General features: G+C 38.6%; 4 protein-coding genes and 2 non-coding genes across 7 annotated transcripts; 4 read left to right on the top strand and 2 right to left on the bottom strand.

Moving 5' to 3' along the window:
* The first annotated feature begins 5197 nt into the window (after window positions 1–5197).
* On the top strand, window positions 5198–5304 carry LOC112087647. Its single transcript, XR_002900193.1, has one exon. It is a non-coding gene; the product is annotated as a small nucleolar RNA R71 (small nucleolar RNA).
* Window positions 5305–13222: 7918 nt separating this feature from the next.
* On the top strand, window positions 13223–15201 carry LOC18020530 (electron transfer flavoprotein subunit beta, mitochondrial). 2 transcript variants are annotated; one of them, XM_006403175.2, is made up of 5 exons: window positions 13223–13368; window positions 13458–13742; window positions 14372–14452; window positions 14546–14640; window positions 14822–15198. In XM_006403175.2, the coding sequence occupies exons 1-5, from the start codon at window positions 13300–13302 to the stop codon at window positions 15045–15047; spliced, it is 756 nt and encodes a 251-aa protein (XP_006403238.2). In that variant the 5' UTR covers window positions 13223–13299; the 3' UTR covers window positions 15048–15198. The 2 variants fall into 2 exon arrangements, with proteins under 2 accessions (XP_006403238.2, XP_024013246.1); XM_024157478.1 differs by having other exon boundaries at window positions 13245–13368; window positions 13468–13742; window positions 14822–15201.
* Window positions 15202–15399: 198 nt separating this feature from the next.
* On the top strand, window positions 15400–16523 carry LOC18020531. Its single transcript, XM_024157479.1, has 5 exons — window positions 15400–15524; window positions 15677–15770; window positions 15861–15947; window positions 16040–16138; window positions 16308–16523. The coding sequence occupies exons 1-5, from the start codon at window positions 15457–15459 to the stop codon at window positions 16350–16352; spliced, it is 393 nt and encodes a 130-aa protein (XP_024013247.1). The 5' UTR covers window positions 15400–15456; the 3' UTR covers window positions 16353–16523.
* LOC18020529 (1-aminocyclopropane-1-carboxylate oxidase homolog 10) lies at window positions 16421–18059 on the bottom strand. The gene is made up of 3 exons (XM_006403173.2): window positions 17503–18059; window positions 17111–17432; window positions 16421–16857 (listed from the first exon to the last, which is right to left on the bottom strand). Exons 1-3 carry the CDS (start codon window positions 18009–18011, stop codon window positions 16606–16608), a joined length of 1083 nt encoding a protein of 360 aa, XP_006403236.1. The 5' UTR covers window positions 18012–18059; the 3' UTR covers window positions 16421–16605.
* Window positions 18060–18361: 302 nt separating this feature from the next.
* TRNAA-AGC lies at window positions 18362–18434 on the bottom strand. The gene has a single exon. It is a non-coding gene; the product is annotated as a tRNA-Ala (tRNA).
* Window positions 18435–20551: 2117 nt separating this feature from the next.
* LOC18020528 lies at window positions 20552–22516 on the top strand. Its single transcript, XM_006403171.2, has 5 exons — window positions 20552–20797; window positions 21601–21715; window positions 21810–21899; window positions 21983–22081; window positions 22216–22516. Exons 1-5 carry the CDS (start codon window positions 20730–20732, stop codon window positions 22318–22320), a joined length of 477 nt encoding a protein of 158 aa, XP_006403234.1. The 5' UTR covers window positions 20552–20729; the 3' UTR covers window positions 22321–22516.

Genomic DNA, 22516 nt, shown 5'->3' with positions numbered 1-22516 from the left:
ACACTGTCCTCAGTGTGATAAATCTTGAAAGAATGGTAAAGAAAATAGAAATGTTGAAATGTTTAAGTGAACTTATCGTGCTGGAGAGTGCTGCTCGTCTTTTGTGTTTGTTCTTCCTTATTGAAAACCTGAATTTAAATGAAACAAAAACAAAGCAATGGAAATGGAAAATAAAGGTCAAAGGAAAATAGATAAAATACCAAGTGGGTTGCCTCCCACTAAGCGCTTGTTTCAAGTCATTAGCTTGACATTGTTGCTCGATTAGACTTTTCCGGGGTCGTGACATCCTTTGGTCTCATCATTGGCCGATGATGGATCAATCAAAAACATCACTTCTCTTTCGTCTTCTCTTTCTTCAGCCAGATATGGCTTTACACGCTGTCCATTCACTGTAAATGAGTTTCCGGTTCTGTCCCACAGGACTATGGCTCCATATGGCTTGACTTCCTTTATCGTGAAGGGTCCTGACCATCTTGAACGTAATTTTCCTGGAAAAAGCTTAAGACGAGAATTGAAAAGAAGAACTTTATCGTTAGGAGCAAAAGTTCTATGAATAATCTTCTTATCATGATATACTTTAGTCTTCTCCTTGTAGATCTTCGAGGCATTGTGTCGGATTTCTTCTAACTCATGAAGTTGAAGTAGTCTTCTTTCTCCAGCCGTTTTCAAGTTCATATTCATCTCCTTGATAGCCCATTGCGCCTTATACTCGAGTTCTACTGGAAGGTGACATGCTTTTCCGTAAACTAGGTTGAATGGTGTTGTTCCTAACGGTGTCTTGAATGCTGTTCGATATGCCCATAATGCATCGTCAAGCTTTGTAGACCAATCCTTGCGATGAACTGTAGTTGTTTTCTCCAAAATCGACTTGATTTCTCTGTTTGAGATCTCCACTTGACCGCTGGTTTGGGGATGGTATGGAGAAGCAACTTTATGTGTAACTCCATTCTTTCTAAGAAGATTCTCGAAAACTCTGTTGATGAAATGCGATCCTCCGTCGCTTATCACAATTCTAGGAACTCCAAAACGCGGGAATATAACAGATTTAAACAGCTTCATGACAACTTTTGCATCATTGGTGGGACTAGCGACTGCTTCTACCCACTTAGAGACGTAGTCTACTGCTACTAAGATGTATTGGTTTCCAAAAGAAGTAGGAAAGGGTCCCATAAAATCTATTCCCCAGACATCGAAAATTTCGACTTCGAGAATAAAATTTTGAGGCATCTCATTCCTTTTGCTTATGTTGCCCATCCTTTGGCATTTATTGCATCGCGATATGTAAGCTTGAGTATCTTTGAACAAAGTAGGCCACCAGAAACCTGCTTTCGAGATCTTTGAAGCGGTTTTAAAAGTTGCAAAGTGTCCTGCGTAAGACGAGCTATGGCATCCGAATAAAATTCCTTCCATCTCTTCTTCAGCCACGAATTTTCGGAATAACCCATCAGCACATCTCTTATAGAGATAGGGTTCATCCCAAAAATAATGTCTTACGTCTTTCAAAAACTTTTTCTTCCTATACCCGAAAAATTGCAGGGGCTCTACATCAGCTGCTAAGTAATTTTCTATATGCATAAACCATGGGGTGTTGAAAGCATCTGCTCGTCGCATTAGAGGACGTGGTGGTGCAGTATTAACATTGGTTGGGGTAGTATCTATTGCATAGATGTTTTCTTCAGGCAAACTGTCATTTAAGGGCAATCTTTCTTCAACTCGAATTCGTGAAAGATGGTCTGCAACTCCATTATCTGCTCCTTTCCGATCTCGAATTTCGATATCGAAATCTTGCAATCCATCTTATCAACCGAGGTTTAGCGTCTTTCTTAGACATTAAATACTTGATTGCAGCATGATCAGTATGAACTATAACCTTAGATCCTACGAGATAAGAACAGAATTTCTCAAATGCAAATACGACAGCTAGAAGTTCTTTCTCTGTTGTAGCATAATTGCATTGAGCTTCGTCAAGAGTTCTGCTTGCGTAGTAGATTTCGTGCAATTTCTTATATTTTCGTTGGCCAAGCACTGCTCCGACTGCATAGTCACTTGCATCGCACATGATTTCGAATGGGAGTTCCCAATCAGGTGCTTGCACGACTGGAGCGGAGACAAGGGCTTCTTTGATCTTATGAAACGCGGCTAAGCACTCATCATCAAACTCGATCCTTGCAAAGCAAACGCGTAAGAGGTCTAGCTATTTGAGAAAAATCTTTTATGAATCGCCTATAGAATCCTGCGTGTCCTAAGAAACTACGAATTCCTTTTACGTTTGTGGGTGGTTGTAGGCTGGTCATGACTTCGATTTTAGCTTTGTCAACTTCAATACCTTTTCCGGAAATTCTGCGCCCAAGCACGATTCCGTCTTGTACCATGAATTGACATTTTTCCCAATTTAATACTAAGTGCTTATCTTCACATCTTTGCAGAACTTTACCAAGATTGCCTAAGCATTTTTCAAAAGAAGATCCATAGACGGAGAAATCATCCATGAATACTTCCATGAAATCCTCAATAATGTCTGTGAAGATCGACATCATGCACTGCTGGAAGGTAGCAGGTGCATTACACAATCCAAAAGGCATACGTCTGTAAGCGAACGTGCCATATGGACAAGTGAATGTCGTTTTTTCTTGATCCTCCAGGCGAATAGGAATTTGTAAAAATCCGGAGTGTCCATCAAGGAAGCAATAGTAGGGGTGATTAGCTAATCTTTCTAGCATTTGATCTATGAATGGAAGTGGAAAATGATCTTTCCTAGTTTCTGCATTCAGTTTCCGGTAATCGATGTACATACAATGTCCAGTTACTGTTCTTGTAGCGATCATTTCATCTTTATCATTTTTAATGACAGTGACTCCTCCTTTCTTTGGAACAACATGAACTGGGCTAACCCAAGTGCTATCTGAGATAGGAAAGATTATTCCAGCTTCTAAAAGCTTCATAATCTCCTTCTTGACAACATCCATGAGATTAGGGTTCAGTCTCCTTTGACTTTCGATTGAGTTTTTAGCATTATCCTCTAGATTTATCTTGTGCATACAAAGATCTGGAGAGATTCCAGGTATGTCATCAAGTGAATATCCTAAGGCTTTTCTATGCTTTCTCAGCTCAGTCAACAGCATTGTGGTTTCTTCTTCTGTCAAACCAGAGTTTATTTTGACAGGATAAGTAGAATTTGGTCCAAGGAAAGCGTACTTAAGTCCGACGGGAAGAGGTTTAAGCTCAACTTTAGGGGCTTTAAGCTCGCTCCAAGGATCGTTAATTGCTGCAGCAGTGTCTTTAGGAGGTGTAGGAATGTTTGTTTGGTCCTTAAGATCTAGATAGTGTAGAGGTTTCCTATAAGTTTCGGACTTATCAAGCATACGTGCGCATTCACTTGAAATTTCTTCAAGGAAATTGCGTTCATCTTTTGTGGGTGAAAGCGTGACACTTAAAGGGTCGTCTAGAAGCAGATCTTCATAGACTTCCTCAATAATTCCGTCTAACTCATCAACCCAACAAATTTTGCCATCCAAAGTTGGTTTATCGAAACTTTTGTTCATGTCAAATTGCATAACTAAACCGGCTAGATGAAGGTCGATTTTCCTTCAGGAACATTGATTATGGCTCCGGCTGTAGATAAGAATGGTCTTCCAAGAATAAGTGGATCCTTAGGTTCTTTTTCTAGTTCTAGAACTACGAAAACGGTTGGTATGGAACATTTTTCGATTTCTACAGGAACATCTACTAGGATACCTACTGGTTGTCTAACAAAACGATCAGCTAGTACTAAAGAAATTTTAGTGGGCTTGAAAGTGTGGTGTCCTAAACGTTTTGCTACTGAAAGAGGCATCATGTTTATGCTAGATCCTAAATCACAGAGAGCACGCTCAAAAGCTACATCATTGATGGTGCATGAAAGTACAAAGCTTCCATGATCATTTTTCTTTTCAGGGATTCGGCTTTGCAAGATAGAACTACATTCATGGGTTATCATCATAGCACCTTCTTCAAGAGTTAAAGAATTTGTTAGAATACCCTTCATGTATTTTCTTAAAGCAGGAATCATAGCACAAGCTTATACGAAAGGTAATTTCACATTTAATTGATCAATCAACTCTTTCAGCTTAGCTTTTTCTTTTTCTTTCTTAGGGGCTCTTAAGGCTCTAGGATATGGAGGTTTAGGTTTGTAGACACTAGTTGGTGGAGGTGGAATTGGGTCTTCTCCAAGGATTTCCCGGGATGAATCTTCTCTTACTTCTTCTCCATCCTTTTCTCCTACCACTTCCTTTTCAACATCTTCATTCGTGATTCTTTCTTTTCTTTTTCTTTTTCCTTACCCTTTTCCTCAACTTCGGGATCTTTAGGAAATTCTGACTCTTTGTAAGCTAATCCACTCCTAAGTGTGATAGCTTTCACATGATCGGAGGGATCTGCTTCACTTGAGCTTTCGAAAGAATTTTCACTTAGCTCCTCTTCAGAATTTTCTAACTTTTTAGAATTAGTTTTGACCCTTATGTTAAGGAGGGTATCGGAATCCTTCTGCATCTCTTTTAGTTCAGATCTAAGATCACTAATCTCTTGAGACATAGATTTTTCAAGCTCTAGAATCTTTTTGTTTAGGTTTTCAGCTTCAGAAGAGGAAAAACTAGGATAGGAAACAGGATTAGATTGAATAGCTGAGATTGGTTCGGAAGGTGGTTTCCAGTCAAGTTTGGAAGACAATTTCCCGCGGTCAGGTGGCTCACGACCACGGTGAATCATGTCTTGGCCGCGGTCAGAGCAGCCACGACCGCGGTGAAACCTTGCTTGGCCGCGGTCCGGATGAATGGACCCGCGGTGATCAGTAACGAATGGAAAATCTTGAATTTGATAAACTTCTGCAGTGTTCATCATCCCTTGATCATAAGAATCCATTGGGTTGTCCCAACCATCAAAGTTACACGTATTGTGTACCCTATTTGGTTGTTGCAATCCAAGATGACTCATTATGTGACGGAGACACTTTATAACTTCTGAAATTTCTTCTTTCTTCTCAGGAAGTGCAGAATTACCAAAGGTTACTTGATTTCGGATGCTGTTTCCTAAATTTTTAATGAAAACGTGAGCATCTTCTACAGATCTAGTTGTGAAATCTCCATTACTTGCTATATCAAAAGAGTGTCGTAACTCTGGAGTTATACCGTGATAGAAAATACTTAGCAGGTATTCCTCGGCATATCCATGGTGTGGACAATCTCTTTGGTATTCCTAAATCTTTCCCAAGTATCTAAAAGATCTTCATCTTCTTTTTGTTTAAAAGTTCTTATCTTCTTTCTTAAGAGATTTGTACGATTTCTAGTGTAAAAACGATTTAGGAAAGCAGTTCTACACGTTGCCCACGTTTTTGGTGAAGCAGGTGGCAAAGATTTTAGCCATTTGCTGGCCTTATCTCTAAGAGAGAATGGGAAAAGACTACACTTGTGGTAATCCCCATTTGCTGTAATGGTTGCACATAATTCTTCGAAAGTCTCGATATGGTCTATCGGGTTTTCGAATGAATAACCAGAGAATTGATTTTGTTGAACTAAATGGATATGGGGTACCTTAATTTCGGTTTTGCCATCCTCAGGTAAGGCTGGTTGAATAGCTCTTCGATCTCCCATGAATTTTTTGAGTGAATCGAAACTTCCAATTAGTTCATCATCATCTTTTTGTTTGACCGATCCGATTAGCTCATTGTCATCATAAATCGGTTCTTCAAACTCATCATCAGTCAGGTCATCATCGTCGATTGGATCACCATCCACACGATTTGGTGGATCACCAAGAGTTCCGGGAACATGTTCCCGGTCTCTCATCTCAGAGAAACCTGAAAAATTCAAAAGAAAAAGTAAAAATAAACAAGGGGTTTCGCAGGGGTTCATGGTCTATGCTTGGTCGATTTTAAACAAGTGATAAAGGTAATCAACTACATATGTTCTAGAACTCGAGGCACGGAAGTATGAATAGTCTACTTTCGCAGCACTAAACAGCTATCTCTCGCAACCCTGATCAGTAGGTTTCCATTCTGATCCTGGAAGGGAGAAGATGCAATAGCAGGACAAGACTCATCAACATTCACAACTCAACTACAGGTAGGTTTCCACTCCTATAGAAGAATTGCTCGTTTCACCCTAGTTCAGACAATCAATGAAAGCTTTCGCAACATATCATATCAGATCGGCTTCTAAGTGGCCAGCAAAGAATCACGCAGTAAGATTAAACAAACGAAGAACATCTAGAAGATTATAAATCCTAAATCTATCGATTCATAAGCAAGACACATGAAATTCCCTTTGAACAATCCCTTTAAACCCAACTGGGTAACTACTCAAACATATTGTAAACAATCATCACAGAGTATTGAAAGTTGCAGGAAATTAAAGAAAAGAAGGAAGAAGAACGAAGAACCGAAGCGACGACGGAGGCGCGATGATGCTCTCCTCGGCGGCGGCTCCTCCTTCAAAAACCGGCGGCCTCCCTCTCTCTAGGGTTTGTGTGTCTCTCTCTCTTTCTATCATATGTCGTCTACACCACCTTTAGGAATGACCTAAAGGGGGTATTTATAGCTTCTGGGGTGGTTCTAGACACTTAGGGCTTCAAAAATAACGAAGAGAATTGATATGGGCTTTAATTAAGTCGTCGGGAAAGTGAACGACCAAAGTCCGCAGTCGCGGTGGCTCTACCCGCGGGAAAATGGGTGTTGGCCGCGGTCCCGACACTTGCTCTCTTCCGGAACAGCATTTCTAGTCATTCTTGCATCAGGAGTATCTGAAGATCTAACCGTTGGATTGTCTCCAAACCAAGTGCATTAGAAATCTGGTTGGATCCTCTATGTTGTCTCAAATTTTGGGGGTGACCAGACGGTGAGAAGGTCTTCATCGTTTGTCATACTTCTGACGGTCTGCATTTATCCAAAATTGTTCATTTGTTCCAAATTGCATATCTTTTGCCCAAGTTTCCTGTAAAGTCTTTTGAAACTCTAAAACATTGAAAACACTTTAAAAACATCGAAAACAGAGTTAAAACACCTGCATAAGACATTATTATGATCCATAAAAGTGGTCAAAATACGGTGTTATCACGTGTTACAATGTCAACTGAGTTTACGTAAGAAAGGGAACCAGTAAGACACCCTATGAATTGTGGAAAGGAAAAACTCCTAACTTGAGTTACTTTCATGTCTTTGGTTGCAGGTGCTTCATTCTGAATGACAAGGACTATCTCAGGAAATTTGACTCAAGAAGTGATGAAGGGATATTCTTGGGATACTCAGGGAACAACACTGCTTTTAGAGTTTTCAACACAATAACAAAGGTGCTGATCGAGTCTGTGAATGTTGTGTTTGATGACTACGCCCACATGAGATGGGAAGACACTGGTACAGGAAGTGAGTCAGACCAAGGTGAGGAGGAGCACGAGACAACAAGCATGGGTGAAAAGGGTCAAGTCGTGGAGGGTACACCATCTGATGTCCAGTAGGTACACCGAAATCATTCATAATCTGACCTCATCGATGATGTGAATGAAATGAGGAGGACCCGAGGAGTTCAGCTGGATTTCAAGAAGATGGTGGGAAAGTACTCAGAGATGGTGTTGTTTGCATGCTTCGTCTCCATCATTGAGCCACGTGATGTGAGACAAGCTCTTGTCGATGAATTCTGGATCATTTCCATGGAGCAAGAACTGGAACAGTTTGTGAGAAATGATGTATGGGAATTGTCCCAAGGCCTAAAGATGGAAATGTTGTGGGAACCAAGTGGATATAAAAAAAAAGATTGATGAAAATGGAGTGGTGATTCGCAACAAGGCACGGCTGGTGGCACAAGGGTTCTCGCAGATCAAAGGAGTAGACTTTGAAGAAACTTTTGCGTCTGTAGCACGGCTTGAGTCAATCACGCTATTTCTTTGGATGACATGCATCCTGAACTTCAGAGTCTACCAAATGGATGTTAAGAGTGCCAACCTGAACGGTATACTACAAGAGGAAGTGTACGTGGAACAACTAAAAGGGTTTGAAGATGCTCAGAATCCAGAGTATGTGTACAAAATCAAGAAAGCTCTTTATGAGCTGAAGCAGGCTCCGCGTGCATGGTATGAGCGACTCACTGGGTTTCTAGTGAAGCAAGGGTACGTCAGAGGAAGTGTTGACAAAACACTGTTCATCTATGAACATGATGGAGAGATCATGATAGTCCAAATCTATGTGGCCGACATTATCTTTGGTGGAACTGTTAAGCAACTTGTAGATTGGTTTGTCACAAATATGACACAAGAGTTTGAGATGAGCATGATTGGTGAGCTGCGGGATTTTATGGGGTTGCAGATAACTCAATCTGAGAATGGTGTGTTCATCTCTCAAAGCACCTATGCAAGGAAACTATTAACCCGGTTCAAACTTGACCAGTGTAAGGAGGCAAATACCCCAATGAGTACTACAGCCAAGCTTACCAGAGATGAAGAAGGAAAAGAAGTGTATCCGGCTCTGTACCGAGGAATGATTGGAAGTTTGCTGTATTTCACTACAAGTAAACCCGATATGTGCCTATGTGTAGGCATCTGTGCTAGATATCAGGCGAAACCAAAGCAGTCTCATCTCGAAGCAGTCAAGAAGATCATCAAGTATGTCAAGGGGACCGTAGATCTGGGGATTTGGTACTCCAAGGAATCTAACAAAAACTTGGTAGGATACTCTGATGCTGATTAGACTGGAAGTGTGGATGATCAAAAAAGAACTAGTGGAGGTTGTTTCTTTCTCGGACACAATCTTATCTCATGGTTGAGCAAGAAGCAAAATTGTGTCTCACTATCTATTTCAGAGGCAGAATATATTGCTATGGGAAGCTGCTGCAGTCAGCTGTTGTGGATGAAGCAAATGTCTGCAGACTATGGGATGGATTCTGGACCACTACTGGTTCAACTGCAACAGCCAGAACGCCATAAACATATCAAAGAATCCAGTGCAGCACTCAAGGACTAAACAAGCAGTGGTAGAGCATATTGTCACTGATTTGCAACTGGATGATTTATTCACAAAACCACTAGATTTTAACCGTTTTTTCACCTTAAGAAACTCAATTGGTATTTGTGGTATGTGATGGTTTATGAATGTGCAGGACTGATACAGCAGCTGACTCAAGGAACACTCAAGGTTCAGATTCAGTCTGGAGTCAGTTGTGCCTATTAGCTAGTTGAATCAGGACAGGCTGAGGGGTGTCTCATGACTCAGAGACTGTGTTAGATATTGCTGCACTTCGAAGAAAATGGGTAAATAATACAGTACAAAGTTGTTTTTTTTAAATGCCAGTGCATAGGTGATATTTGCAAAATCACTATCAATTTAATTATCATTTGGTTTATGATTTGAATGTGCCCATGATTGTCAATTCTTTTAAATGTGTCTGGATCTGATTCAGATTGTTGTCCCAGAAATGTTGTTGCATGTCAAACAGGATAGTGGGCCGAGTTTTTTTCATTATGTGAACATAGGGCTTTTTGCTTAATGTGCCAAGGAGAAGAAAAACAAAAAGGCCCAGTATCGATGGAAGTTGAAAAGAAGTGGGAAAGTGAAAAGTGGGGGAGTTATTTATGGGAAGTGAGATGAAAGATCTGAGACACTTCCTGATTTAAACCCTAATTCACCGAGAGAAGAGCAAGAAATTGAAGCAATCATGTTGAAATCAACCCACAGGGGCCTCATTGGTATGCAATATGGTGAAAAAAAGACACATGCAGATGGAGATGAGCAACGACCGCACCTGGTGGACGAATCGAGCGAGGAGGAGCTGAACCCGACATTTTCACTTGTCGACGGAGGCGCATAGGCATCTGGTGAAGCAGCAAAAAGTGCTGAATCCTTTGCCACTGCGAACGAAGATGGTGAGACTCGCAGTGGTTCATCGGTGGAGCTAGAGGGAAGGCAAACCGACGGAGACAAAGAGGTTGCTTCGGAATCCACTCAGAAGATCGATGAAGAAAAGGGTGGTCCATTGGAGCCTGAGGCGAGCAAGAAATCAAGAGAATCTCAACCTCCTCAGGTTCAACAGGAAGAAATCCAGCCGCCGAATCCTGAATCAGGAGAGAAGATTCAGGAGGAAGAGGCAGTGTCTGACGGAAGAGCCTCACTGACCTCGATTTTGGTGTAGGAACAAGCTGCAAAAATAGTACAGAAAAGAAAGACATTGCATGCATTAAGTCTTCCAGTGGCAGCGAAGAAGGCTCGAACCGATTCCTCCTTAGTTCCTCCGACTGAATAAACTTCACCGGCTCCATCGCGAAAGAAGGCCAAGAAATCTAAGTCTCGCAAGGAGAAGTCCTCTCTACTCAAGACTATGTATGATCACTTTGCCACTCGACAGCTTTGGTCTGAGAGAAGTGTTGATGTAGGTGAGACGGATGAATGGGGGTACATCACATTTATCAAGGATGGTGGATTGGAGGCAATAGTAGTGGACATAGCTCTGTATGTGCCACAGGTGGTTCAAGAGTTTGCGGATCTGCCGATTGAGTCATCTGCTGATCTAGATCAAGAGGTTCGAGTCACACGGAGAAGGTTCGAATACAGATTCTACCCAGCCATAATCAATCGTGCACTCAATCTGGAGCCTTTGTCTAAGGCTGAAGTACAGGAGGAAGAAAGTGCGGAGACGATCTCGCTGTCTGACATCACGAAGCATCTGTCTAAAGGAAGTAAACAGGTCTTTGGTGAACTGATTTCGAGAGATTTGCCTCCAAAGTTTGCAGCAATGGTTGTGATTGCCACATACAACTGGATTCTCTCCACTAACAAGACGCACATCTCTGAAGAATGCGGTCGACTGGTGTACAAAGTGCGTCACACATAAGAGAGGACTTCGGAAAGTTGGTTTTCAAACAGATCATGGGGATGAGCAGGATAATCAAGAAGGACACTCGCTGGCTGCTGTTTCCGTGTCAGACTCAGAAGATTCTGAATTTGCAGCATAAGCCTCAGTTGGGGAAAAGAGAGATTCACATTGTACCATTTCGGTACAAGAAAGACTCTCGAAGTGGTGAGGAATTCATCAAAAAGGAGGCAGCTGCAGCGAAGAAGGATATGCGGAAGGGCAAACAAAGGGCTGAGGCACCACGATCACCTTCTCCACCACTGCAGTCGTCTAAGAAGCAACAAGCATGACCATCGAGTGTGCCACTCAGGTCCTTCCGTGTGCCACCTCCTAATGCAGGTTTTGAGCTATTTGCTTATGCTCGTGGGAACTTTCAGGATGTCCCTCTGGGAGTCATTCAGGTATCATTGCCACCTGCAAGTGACAATGAAGTAACCATGGCTCTTCATGATGTGAGTCGGGTGATGGCACAGCTGCATGGAGTAGTTGACATGGTGATCAACTCGTTTTCAAGTAAGTCTTCGGATTTTAACTTGTAAATTTTGTTGTTCCACTGATTGGTTTTTTAACTTCTGTGCTCACAAGCAGGGAGAGAAGGAATGTAGGAAGAAGTTCCGCGTGATGCGGGTGCTTGAGCGCTTGTGTAATATTTTAGTTTATGTTTAATTAGGCTAAGTTTCTGGGGGAGTAAGGAGGTGGTTATGTTATTTTGTTTTCTCCTAAACTTTTTTTGGCTTTTGTGGTTCAAGACTTTGTCCTTCTGACTTTTCAGTTTATGGAATGTCATTCAGTTGCTCTGGTTGCCTTGGTTCTTTTGCCTTGTGTGTGTTTTCGTGTTGTGTTTGTCATGTCTTTGAACAGGTGCTTGTGTGACACACAAAGCTAAAAAGGGGGAGACTGAAGATGTAGCTGCGTCTGAAGTAGTTGCTGTGTCAGTGGAACTAAGGCATGAAGTAGCACAAGCTTGGAGTGTGGAACACTTCAACGTCTGGAATGCAGAAGAATGTGGAATGGGACTTGTAGCTGAGCTAGACCAATGGGAATGCAAGTCTTGGAAAGGAGCGGAGGTGGGCGAGAGTAGAAGAGTGGATCTAGAAGAATGGAAGATTTTCTTAAACATGAAAAAGTTTAAGGAAATAAGAAATATACACCAAGATCAAGAAAAGACATCTGGGGTGAAGGGTTTTGGCATGTAGAGCCGCATAGTCTACTAGGTATAAGTAGATGGTGTTGAAGCATTGTATATTCTTAACACAACTACTAAAGAAAACTTAACATAAGGGTGAGAGATTCGTGTATTAGACTCTGCATCAAGGGTAAAGGGATTTTCTAGGGATTTCTGAGATCAATTAAGTACAGATCGAAGAACATGGGAGGCTAGTTTGACAGATCAAAATGTGTCTTGAATCTGTTTTAAATCGTATTAGGCAAATTTGTATGGTTTGATTAACAGATTTACTAGCAATAAAGTTTCAAGTAAAGAAAACCTTGTGCTAAGTTGTGTTATTGTTCTTGATATATCAGCTCTTGCATTTACAAATTGGTTTTGTTTGTTTAGAATCTTGGATAGGAGTGAAAAACGAAGAACCACTTCTAAGATATTTTGCCATCGTTACAATGTCCTTGGTATATAACCTTTGGAAAATCTTTAGTTCTGAAAATACTTTTTACTTTTTGGTGTGGTTATTATATAGATATTCATATTCTACCAAACCAGCTCCTCAAAGATACCATGTACCATATATTGTTAACCGCAAATGATAGATCATCATGGATGTATTTTAGATTTGGAATCTGCACAATACCCACCTCCCAAATGTTCTATCTCCTATTACATATGGTGTATTTAAACCAATGGCGAGGTTACATGGAGTGTGGAGTGATCAATTGATCCAAGTCAAATTATAAAAATTAGAACTTAAACTTATTAATGTATGTTATTGCTGAAAGAATTTGTTAAAAAAATTTTAATTAATCTTCCTAATTTCATATTGGATGCCTTCCTCGACCCCGGTTAAAAAAATTCTTGGCTCTGCCACTGATTTAAACTCGTAAGGCCAGAAAACCAGTTTTTGGTAACAACAACAATAAAACCACCAAATCTTCTTAAAACTTCATAACTTCAATAAGTTTCTTGTGAAAAAATTCTTAGATCGAATTTCTCATTTCTCAGATAACAAATTTAACTTGAAATATGTCACTACCAGAGTTCATCCAAAGAAATTATACGAAAAAATTCTAATCGAACCGAATTAAATCCATTATTTGTTCGGTCCTCACAGAACCAGAAAAAATGTTAACCGGGTTGAACCGAAAAAACCGAATATCAGGCCATTTTTTGATGAGTCATCATCGACTCATCGTTAGATCCCAAGAAAAACGAAAGTGCTTCTGCTTTGTACTTCCTTATTCTTTTTCCTTCTGTCACCGGACGATGAAGATTCTCGTCGCAGTTAAACGTGTCGTCGACTACGCCGTCAAGATCCGTGTCAAACCCGATAAGGTAAACTCAAAAGTCAAAACCCATCTCCTCACTTCTCCGTAATCGTTGAAATCTTCGTTAAATTCGAGTCCTTTTAATGGGGAAACCAGACTGGTGTAGATACACAGAATGTGAAGATGTCGATGAATCCATTCTGCGAGATCGCGCTTGAGGAAGCTCTTCGAATCAAAGAAGCTGGTTTCGCCAAAGAGGTCGTCGCAGTGAGTATCGGTCCTTCACAGTGCGTTGACACGCTTCGCACTGGTCTAGCCATGGGTGCGGATCGTGGGATCCATGTCGAGGCTAATTCTAGTTTCCTCCCTTTGACGATTGCTAAGATCTTGAGGAGTCTCGCTGAAGTCGAGAATCCTGGATTGATTTTCCTCGGGAAACAGGTAAAGAAAAGTTTACAACTTGGTTGATCATCACTCGGATTTTGGATTTGGGTACGCCAAATTTCTAGATTTTTGACATTTCAAAATTGAATTTGAGCTAAAGTTCAGTTTTTTAAGTATTCAGAAGTCGTTTCTAGGATTTTTGAGATTTCCAAGCTGAACTTGAGCTTAAGTTCAGGTTTTTAAGTATTCAGAACACGATATCTAGGATTTTGAGATTTCAAAACTGAATTCGAGCTAACGTTCAAGTATTTGAGTATTCAGAAGCCGAAAGAATCGATTTTCACTCATCAATTTATGCGTATAACCTTTTCCTTAAGCTGTGGATCGTTTAAGATGATGAACATTGATCATTGAACGTTTTTCAAATTATCAAGAAGAGATAAACTTCTGTTTTGTTTCCTTCATGAGGCAATCTTGTTAGGTTAGGGATCTAACAAGCTTTCGCAAATAATTAATTTGATTAATGTTCATTACATAATCTATGTTGCTAGGTAATAGAAATATTGGTACTGTACAGAATAGATCATGCTTTTGATATGTTGGATTTTGCTTGATGTTGGGATCAAGTTTTGTTTCTGCTCTTTTTTTTTATTTGTATGTAATGTTTATTGTCTTTTCACGTTTAGGCAATAGATGATGACTGCAATCAAACAGGACAAATGGTTGCAGCTTTGCTTGGTTGGCCACAAGCAACCTTTGCATCAAAGGTAAACAAGTGAATTAATGCTTTTCAGATTATCATCCATTTTCTACTCTCCGAGTCTATTTTGTTCATGCGTCTGCTCATTGTTGTTTAGTAGGTTGTGTTGGATAACGATAAGCATGTTGCAACCGTGGATAGAGAAGTAGATGGAGGTCTTGAAACTCTTAGTGTAGACTTACCCGCTGTGATAACGTAAGTTCTGTATCATGATCTCTCTCGGTTTGAGGTTTGTATATATAAATGCATTTACTAACTTTGAAATGCTCCTTTTGAGCTAACCGGATTGAGCTAACTAGCATTTAGCTTGAATAGATATAATGTGCAACAGATCTCTTTTTTTTTCTCTTTTAACAGCTCTAATGTTATAATGCAGAACTGATTTGAGGCTGAACCAACCAAGATATGCAACACTCCCCAACATAATGAAGGCAAAATCGAAGCCGATAAAGAAAATGACGTTGGAGGATCTGAAAGTAGACATTAAATCGGACATAGAGATCGTGGAAGTCACAGAGCCTCCAAAGAGAAAATCTGGAGTTATCGTTTCTTCAGTGGATGAGTTGATAGATAAGCTCAAAAACGAAGCTCATGTAGTTTGAAGAAAGAAAGCTTGTATGTCTTTATCCCCAATATGCTACACACTTGATCCTTCTTTTTTAGCTACATTGCTATTTCAGGCATGAAGTTGGAAGTAAATAAAACAATCGAAATGGTCGAATTAATCGAAATATCTTTGTGATAATATAAAGATACAGAAATCTGCTTATTCATACATGCAACTCCTACTAATAATGAGGAAGAATAGTTCACCTTGCTTGACAAATCCTAATAATAATATAGAGAAAAGTTGACTTATTTTAAACTTTGGTCAAAACAAAATATTATGGGTTTTGGTTTTTTAAGTTTGAGTTGACACACTGCTCAGTCTCCTCTTGACAGTACTCGAAGTCGTCCGCTTCTCTCCATTGACAAATCTACGAGCAAGATTTAAAAGACAAAGAGAAAGAGATGTTTTTCTTCTCGTTTCTTGGAAGAGTCCTCTTCGCTTCTCTCTTCATCTTTTCTGCTTGGCAAATGTAAGTTTATTTGCTCTTGTTATTTCCTATTCATTCTCCTTCTTGACTTGGTAACCAATATGTTAAGAAGCTACTCAAATTCAAATATCCTTCTCCCTGTCTTCACCATATTACTGAAATTAAACTACGGATCTTTGCGGAAATTTTAATAGGTTCAATGGCTTTGGAGTTGATGGTGGTCTTGCAGCTAAAGAATTGGCTCTAAAGCTTGATCTGCACAAGGAACATCTATCTTCTAGATTAGAGGTAAACGACCTGACTTGGTTATGATTCTCTTCTCTCTTCTGCTCCACTTTTTTTTTTTTTTGTTATGACCTGGAGATTGAATCTTTGAAGGTGAGACAAGCCATTGTTACTATTGTTTCCCTAATAGCAGTCGGAGTCTCACTCTTTGTTATCGGAAAAATCTTTGGTGCTTATCTGGTTAGGCTTCTTCGTGTTCATCATCCCATGTTTACAAATAAGAGATTCAAAGCTTGCCAATTGTTTGACCTTAAAGTCTCCATGTTTTTCAGGCTTTTTACTTTATGGTTGTTGGTCCTATTATGTATGATATCTACAACTATGGACCTGAGGGTCGTCATTTCTCTCCATTCTTGATAGAGGTCTTGCAGGTTTGTCCAGAACTATTTTTCGAGTTTTCGTAATCTCAAGAAACTGGAACTCTGTGTTTGCATTAGTGTGCAAAACTCTATTTGTTGAATCGAAAAGAACGTAGCTCTACCTACATCTTAAACCTTTTAGTCTTACAAAGACAAGATCTCATTCATTTTGATATTGCAGAACGTTGCACAATTTGGAGCACTGTTTCTTTTCTTTTCGAAATGAAGAACTCGGTACCCTCTGAGAAGAATCGGAAGAGAACTCATAAGCAGGAAGCTCATGTTGTCTGAAGAAAGAAACTTTATATGTGTTTATATCAATCTGCTACACACTTGATCCTTTCTCTTTTCTTCTTTAGCTACGTTGTTGTTTCATGCACCAAGTGTGAATAGTTTTACTTAAAACATCTTCTCTTTGTTACATTGTTTCATGCACAGATATCTGATTATCTTTTCTTAAAGCCGGACAAGTAGATTTTTCATACCTTGAATTTGGACAAATGCGATTTTCCATCGTAGCCACTCGCAAGGTAACCTGCAGTGTACTCTGGTATGGTGATACCTTTGTACTTTGCAGGGTCTTCATCAGATAGAAGCTCTTTGATCGGTCCATAAACCGTGGGATTTGGAGACAGACTCGAGCTAAAGAAGCACGCAACTGAAATCCGCGGTCCATCTCTGTTTGTTCGTACCCTATGCTCCACACTCGAGAACTTATCATTCGTTATCAGCTGCAAAAACACAAATGTCTCAAAATATTCTCGGTAAAGACTCTGCATGCATTTTGGTTAAAAGAATGCATCATTTAGGAATGTTGGGATATCAATCGAAATTTTAGAAAAATATGGTCTCAAATCCAATTCTAACTTTGGAAGGAATTCAAAAACAAATTCGTGTGGACTTTCCCTCTTAAACCTAAAGCATAAAATATCTTAGTAATGGAGAATTTTACAATGGACTTGAAAAGACCAACATCGGGCTTACCTGCATGAAATCACCGATGTTGACTACAAAAGCTCCAGGAACAGGAGTTATATCGACCCAATAATCATGATGAAGAACTTGAAGACCACCGATTTGGTCTTGAAGAAGAAGCGTGAGGAAAGAGTTATCGGTGTGCTTACTTATGCCCAAAGTTAGGTCAGGTTGTGGGCAAGGTGGGTAGTAATGGCAGAGCATAAACAAACCCTTAAGACAATCCATCTTCTCAAGGAACTCAGAGTCTAAACTTAAGGCCTCTGAGAGAAGTTGGAACAGTAAACCTCCTAATTCCATTACATGCTTCGAGTAATCGATCACAGCATCCCTAAAAACATCATCATATATTCAAAACCAAAACACTTCAAAACTAAAATTTTAATTTTTTTTTTATTTACCTGCAAGCTAGTGGGATTTCCTCTGGATTTGGAGGATCTGGAGCAATAAAACAACTGAAAGAGTCTCTCCAATTCATAGGAGAAGATTGATAGGGATCTTCGAAGCTGTTAGTGTAAACAAATCTCTTGTTTGATACGGTAGGAGAGTAAAGTTTCTTCACCTCTGGATCTTCCTCGTGAAACTTTCGAACTCCATTTTTGATTTCTTCAAGAACAGTTAAAGGAACACCATGATTGATCACCTGGAAAAACCCCCAATTCTCAGCTGCGTCTTTAATCTTTGAAACGAGGTCGTTTCTTGCGGATGTGTCGTTGATTCCTCCGAGATCGATGATCGGGACGGCGAGGTTTAAGCCGGAGATGTTTGAAGGTCTGTTGTTGGATAAAGTATAAGAAGGGTAATGGAAGATTGGAGGAACTTCGGTTATGTCGGCGTCTACGAGTCCTTTCACTCCTGCTTCCATCGAGACAGAAGCTGGGAGGTCTGTTTTTCCTGGTTTTTCTGACATGATTATGTGTTTTTTTTTTCTTCTGAATTTAAAGGTTTTATTTTTAAAAGTTAATGGCGGATAGTTATGAAGCTGAGATTCTGAGGAAGAAGAAGAAGAAGACGTAGACGCAATTGAAGATAAGTTTCTGTGGGGCCCATTTAATAGAGATCGATGTCTTGTTGGAACTTGAAAAGCAGAAGATTCAAAGTATCAATCATCTTCACAGAATCACTACTTTTGATTCCGACAAAATCAAGAAGATTAAAGAGGAAAATAATGTTTGCCCAAAAAACAGAGGAAAATAATGTTTGCCCAAAAAACAGAGGAAAATAATGTTTGCCCAAAAAACAGAGGAAAATAATAAAAATTGGAGATGCGGGGTATCGATCCCCGTACCTCTCGCATGCTGAGCGAGCGCTCTACCATCTGAGCTACATCCCCATTTAATTACACTATTTAAAGAATTAATATCTATCTATATATAATATTATTATTATACAAAAATGAAAATATTACTATTAGGTGTATTTTTTGAAAGTATAATTGTCAAAAAAGCACTTTTTGAAAATGGTGAATTTATCTTATTTTACTTCCATTTTTTGACTTTATATTTATATATTTTCATCCATTTATAATATATACACATGAATATATATATATATGTATATAATTATGTCTATATATGTAACTATATAGATACATATGTTTACGTATACGTATATATCTATATATTTATGTTTACGTGTACAATATTATATAGATATGTATGTGTATATCACTAAACGACAAAATAATTTAAATTAAAAAATATAAAATGGGTCTTAAAGTATTAAGAAAAACAAATATAATTTATAATGTTAAAAAAATGATTCGATTATTTTTAAATAATAGATAAATAACAATAAACAATTATAAGGGGTGTGTGAGAAAAAAAGCAAAATGGATAAAACAATTATTTGTCTTAGCTAAATAGTAAAAAAATATGTCTTTTGGTAATTAAAACTTAAAAGTATATGTTTTGAACATTATACTTTCAAAAAATACACCTAATGGTAACACACTCTACAAAAATCCATATTGTGTTAACAAAAATTGAAGTAGTAAAACAAATAAAGTGAGAGGAGATAAAAAACGTTCCATGTCTCACTCTGGAGGCGATTTCCATGGCGATTATTTTCAGTTTTTTCTCATCAACCTTTTTCTCTATCTGAGTGAGATCGTAATAGATCTTGAGTGAGAGAGAGAAATATATTGTCCTTTTTCTCATGATGACTCTCTTTTTTTCTATTTTTTGTCTTTTGTTTTTTTCGTTTTGTGATTAGGAGAGAAAGTCATGAAGATGACAATTGATTTTCTTTATCCTCTTTTCATGAAGACGATAACTTCCGATTTTGATGTCAATGTGACGCGCTTTTATGACGGTTCCAGTCAGGCATCTTCCATCTTCGTGGTGGAGAAAACCCACTGCGATGTTAATTTGGTAAGATATTGTCAATTCTTTATCCAATTCGCAGCGGTTTTTCTTTGTAAATGGCGTTTTTGTCGACGAATTTGGGATCCTGGAAAACTCGGTCCGTGGAAGTTACATGACGAGATGATGGTATGTGGTCACTTCTGGTAATTGGAATACAACGTGGATGGCTTAGAGGTTAGAAGTAGAAGATCACATTCAATAACGAAGGAAAAATATTTAAAAATCATATTCTGATACAGTATATTTGGTATCTGAATATGAAAACTCTAGTATCATCAATCAAACCATGGAAGTTTTCATGGAGAAGACGACGACTGGAGCCAAAGATGCATTTCTTTTGTTGTATGGCGATATTCGTACGATCGTTGAAGATTAGCGGTCTCAATTATTTTTTCTATCGATAAAATCAATACATATGATTTTTTATGGAAGAAAATCTATAGATCTAAATTGGGATTGGGCCAATGTAATACAACAAAAGAAACTGGTATTCAAATTGTTTATGCGACGAACATTTAAAGATCACAAGAAGACTAACAAAGTTGATACTATGTTAGTAAGCAACGCCTCTCAAGAAAAAGCATCTTCAATATTTATTTCCTTTGTGTTATTGTTTTGTGTTATTGTTGTTCCATAATCTTAATCATGTAACTGATTATATTTTATTGTTGTATGTACTTCATGTAATTTGTATTTTATACGAATAAAAATAAGATAGATTTTAAAAAGAAAACAATTGAAGTAGTAAGCAGCAAATTATTTTCTTTTCCCCTTAACCATTATGAACTTATTATTTATCCTTAACATTATTATTACATTTCGGATTTTGTCTAGATAATAATATTTAAATGAATGTTACATGTAATTAATTAATGATATAGTTTCCCAATCGAAAAAAAAAGAAACAAGTAAAATCATGGAGACGAATCGATAATATATAGGTCGTGGTGGATTGCTGTTTTTGGTTGGGAGAGTTAAATTGAAAAATTCGATATTGTTTTAAATGTTTAAATGAAAAAAAAAAAAAAAGTAAAATCATGATGACGAATCGATGAATAGATCGTGGTGGATTGCTGTTTTTGGTTGGGAGAGTTAAAATTAATAAATTTCGATAATGTTTTTAAATGTTTAAATAAATAAACTCAAAACCAAAACAGAAGAACCGAACTTTTTCCCCTTGGCCGAAGAAGATTCCCTCTCTTCTCCGTCGACGAATCCTGCAAGCGAGCTTGAGCAAGAGAAAAAACACAAGAAAGAGAGAGATGGGTTTCTTCTCGTTTCTTGGAAGAGTTCTCTTCGCTTCTCTCTTCATCCTCTCCGCCTGGCAAATGTGAGTTTTCGTTTTGATTTTTTTTTCCCATTCATCCTCTCTCTCTCTCTCTCTCTCGATCTATTCTCCCATTTCTTCATGCCTCCCCTGAGTGAGCTTGGCAATGAAATTTGATCTTCTTAAAAGGAAATTTATTCGTGCTTAGATCTAATCTTAAAAGCTTTCGATTTAGTCTACAGCATATCTAGGGTTTGGGGATTATCGAATGCTTAGCTGAATCTACCTTAGCTCTGATTTTGGAATACTTTTCTCTTTTGAGTATTATATTTCGATCTAGATCTCTTACTGTAAATTCTGTATTGCGAGCTTGAATACATGTTAATCAATGTCGCAGACTCTGAATTTTAGGTTTTTGGTGATTTCTGGATACATTGTACTTAATGTCGTTACTGCAGTCGAAATTTTTTTTTCTATCTTGTCTTATCAATCAATGTATGATGCTGTTTGGTCATGGTTGATCTGCCTTTAGCTACAAAGAATTGGTCTCTTTTAGTTTTTACATTTAGAAATGGAAAAATTATCTTTCCTTTTATCGATGTCTTCACGAATCCAGATTAGAGTTTTTGTTGTTGTTGTTTATATGGTTATGATACGCGAAGAACTTTGCTCATCCTGTGTGTTTAATTTGGTTTGGTCTCTAAATTGAAGAGAAAATCATAACCTTTTTGTAAACCCTACATTGGAATAAGATTGTTTCTGTACCAACTTGATTGCCATATGTTAAGAAGCTACTTAAATATCCTTTCACTCTTTTGACCATATTACTAAATTTTGAACTACGCATCTTTGGGGACTTTTGATAGGTTCAATGACTTTGGAACTGATGGTGGTCCTGCAGCTAAAGAATTAGCTCCAAAGCTTGATCTGGCCAAGGCACATCTATCTTCTAGATTAGGTGTAACTTTGCCTAGCATAGAGGTAAACGACCTGGTCATAATGTTCTTCTCTCTTGTGCTCTCACTCTCTATTATGTGTCTTTGTTTATGACCTGGTGAAAATGAATTTTTTATAGGTGAGACAAGTCGTTGTTACTATTCTTGCCCTGAAAGGAGTCGGAGGCTTACTCTTTGTTATCGGAAACATCGTCGGTGCTTACCTTCTGGTTAGTTTTTCATCTCATGTTTACAAATAAGGGACTCATTGTATGACTTTAAAATCTGATTCATTTCTGTTTGTTTGTTTCAGGCTTTCTACTTGGTTGTCGTCAGTCCTATTCTGTATGATTTCTACAACTACGGACCTGAGGAACGCCATTTCTCTCCTTTGTTGACCGAGTTCTTGCAGGTTTGTCCAGATTCTTTTGTGTGTGTTTGCGTTCGGGTGCAAAGCTAGCTTCGTTGAATCGAAAAGAACACAGCTTTAAGATCATTCAATGGACAATGATTTGATAAAAATTCTATTCCTTTTTGATTTTGCAGAGCGTTGCACTCTTTGGAGCATTGCTCTTCTTTATTGGAATGAAGAACTCAACACCTTCCAAGAGGAGTCTGAAGAAGAGGACTCCTAAGCCGAAAGCTGCTTAATATCTTTGGTTTTTCCCTTCATTTTTTTTATCCGGACAGAATTGTTTCTTAGAACTTTGGTTTTCTTTCTGTTGTAGGATTCTTAGATTAGCTCATGTAATACTTATCTTTTTGCTTTGATTCCATATTGGGTATCTTGGAGTTTCGATTTGTTGAAACTTGATCCATTCAGCTATGAAAGAACGATTTCAAGACC

The sequence above is a fragment of the Eutrema salsugineum genome, unplaced genomic scaffold (genome assembly GCF_000478725.1).
Source record: "Eutrema salsugineum unplaced genomic scaffold, Eutsalg1_0 scaffold_17, whole genome shotgun sequence".
Taxonomy (NCBI): Eukaryota; Viridiplantae; Streptophyta; class Magnoliopsida; order Brassicales; family Brassicaceae; genus Eutrema; species Eutrema salsugineum.
The sequence above is the reverse complement of the archived record's forward strand: the minus strand, read 5'-3'. Positions and strand labels throughout refer to the sequence as shown.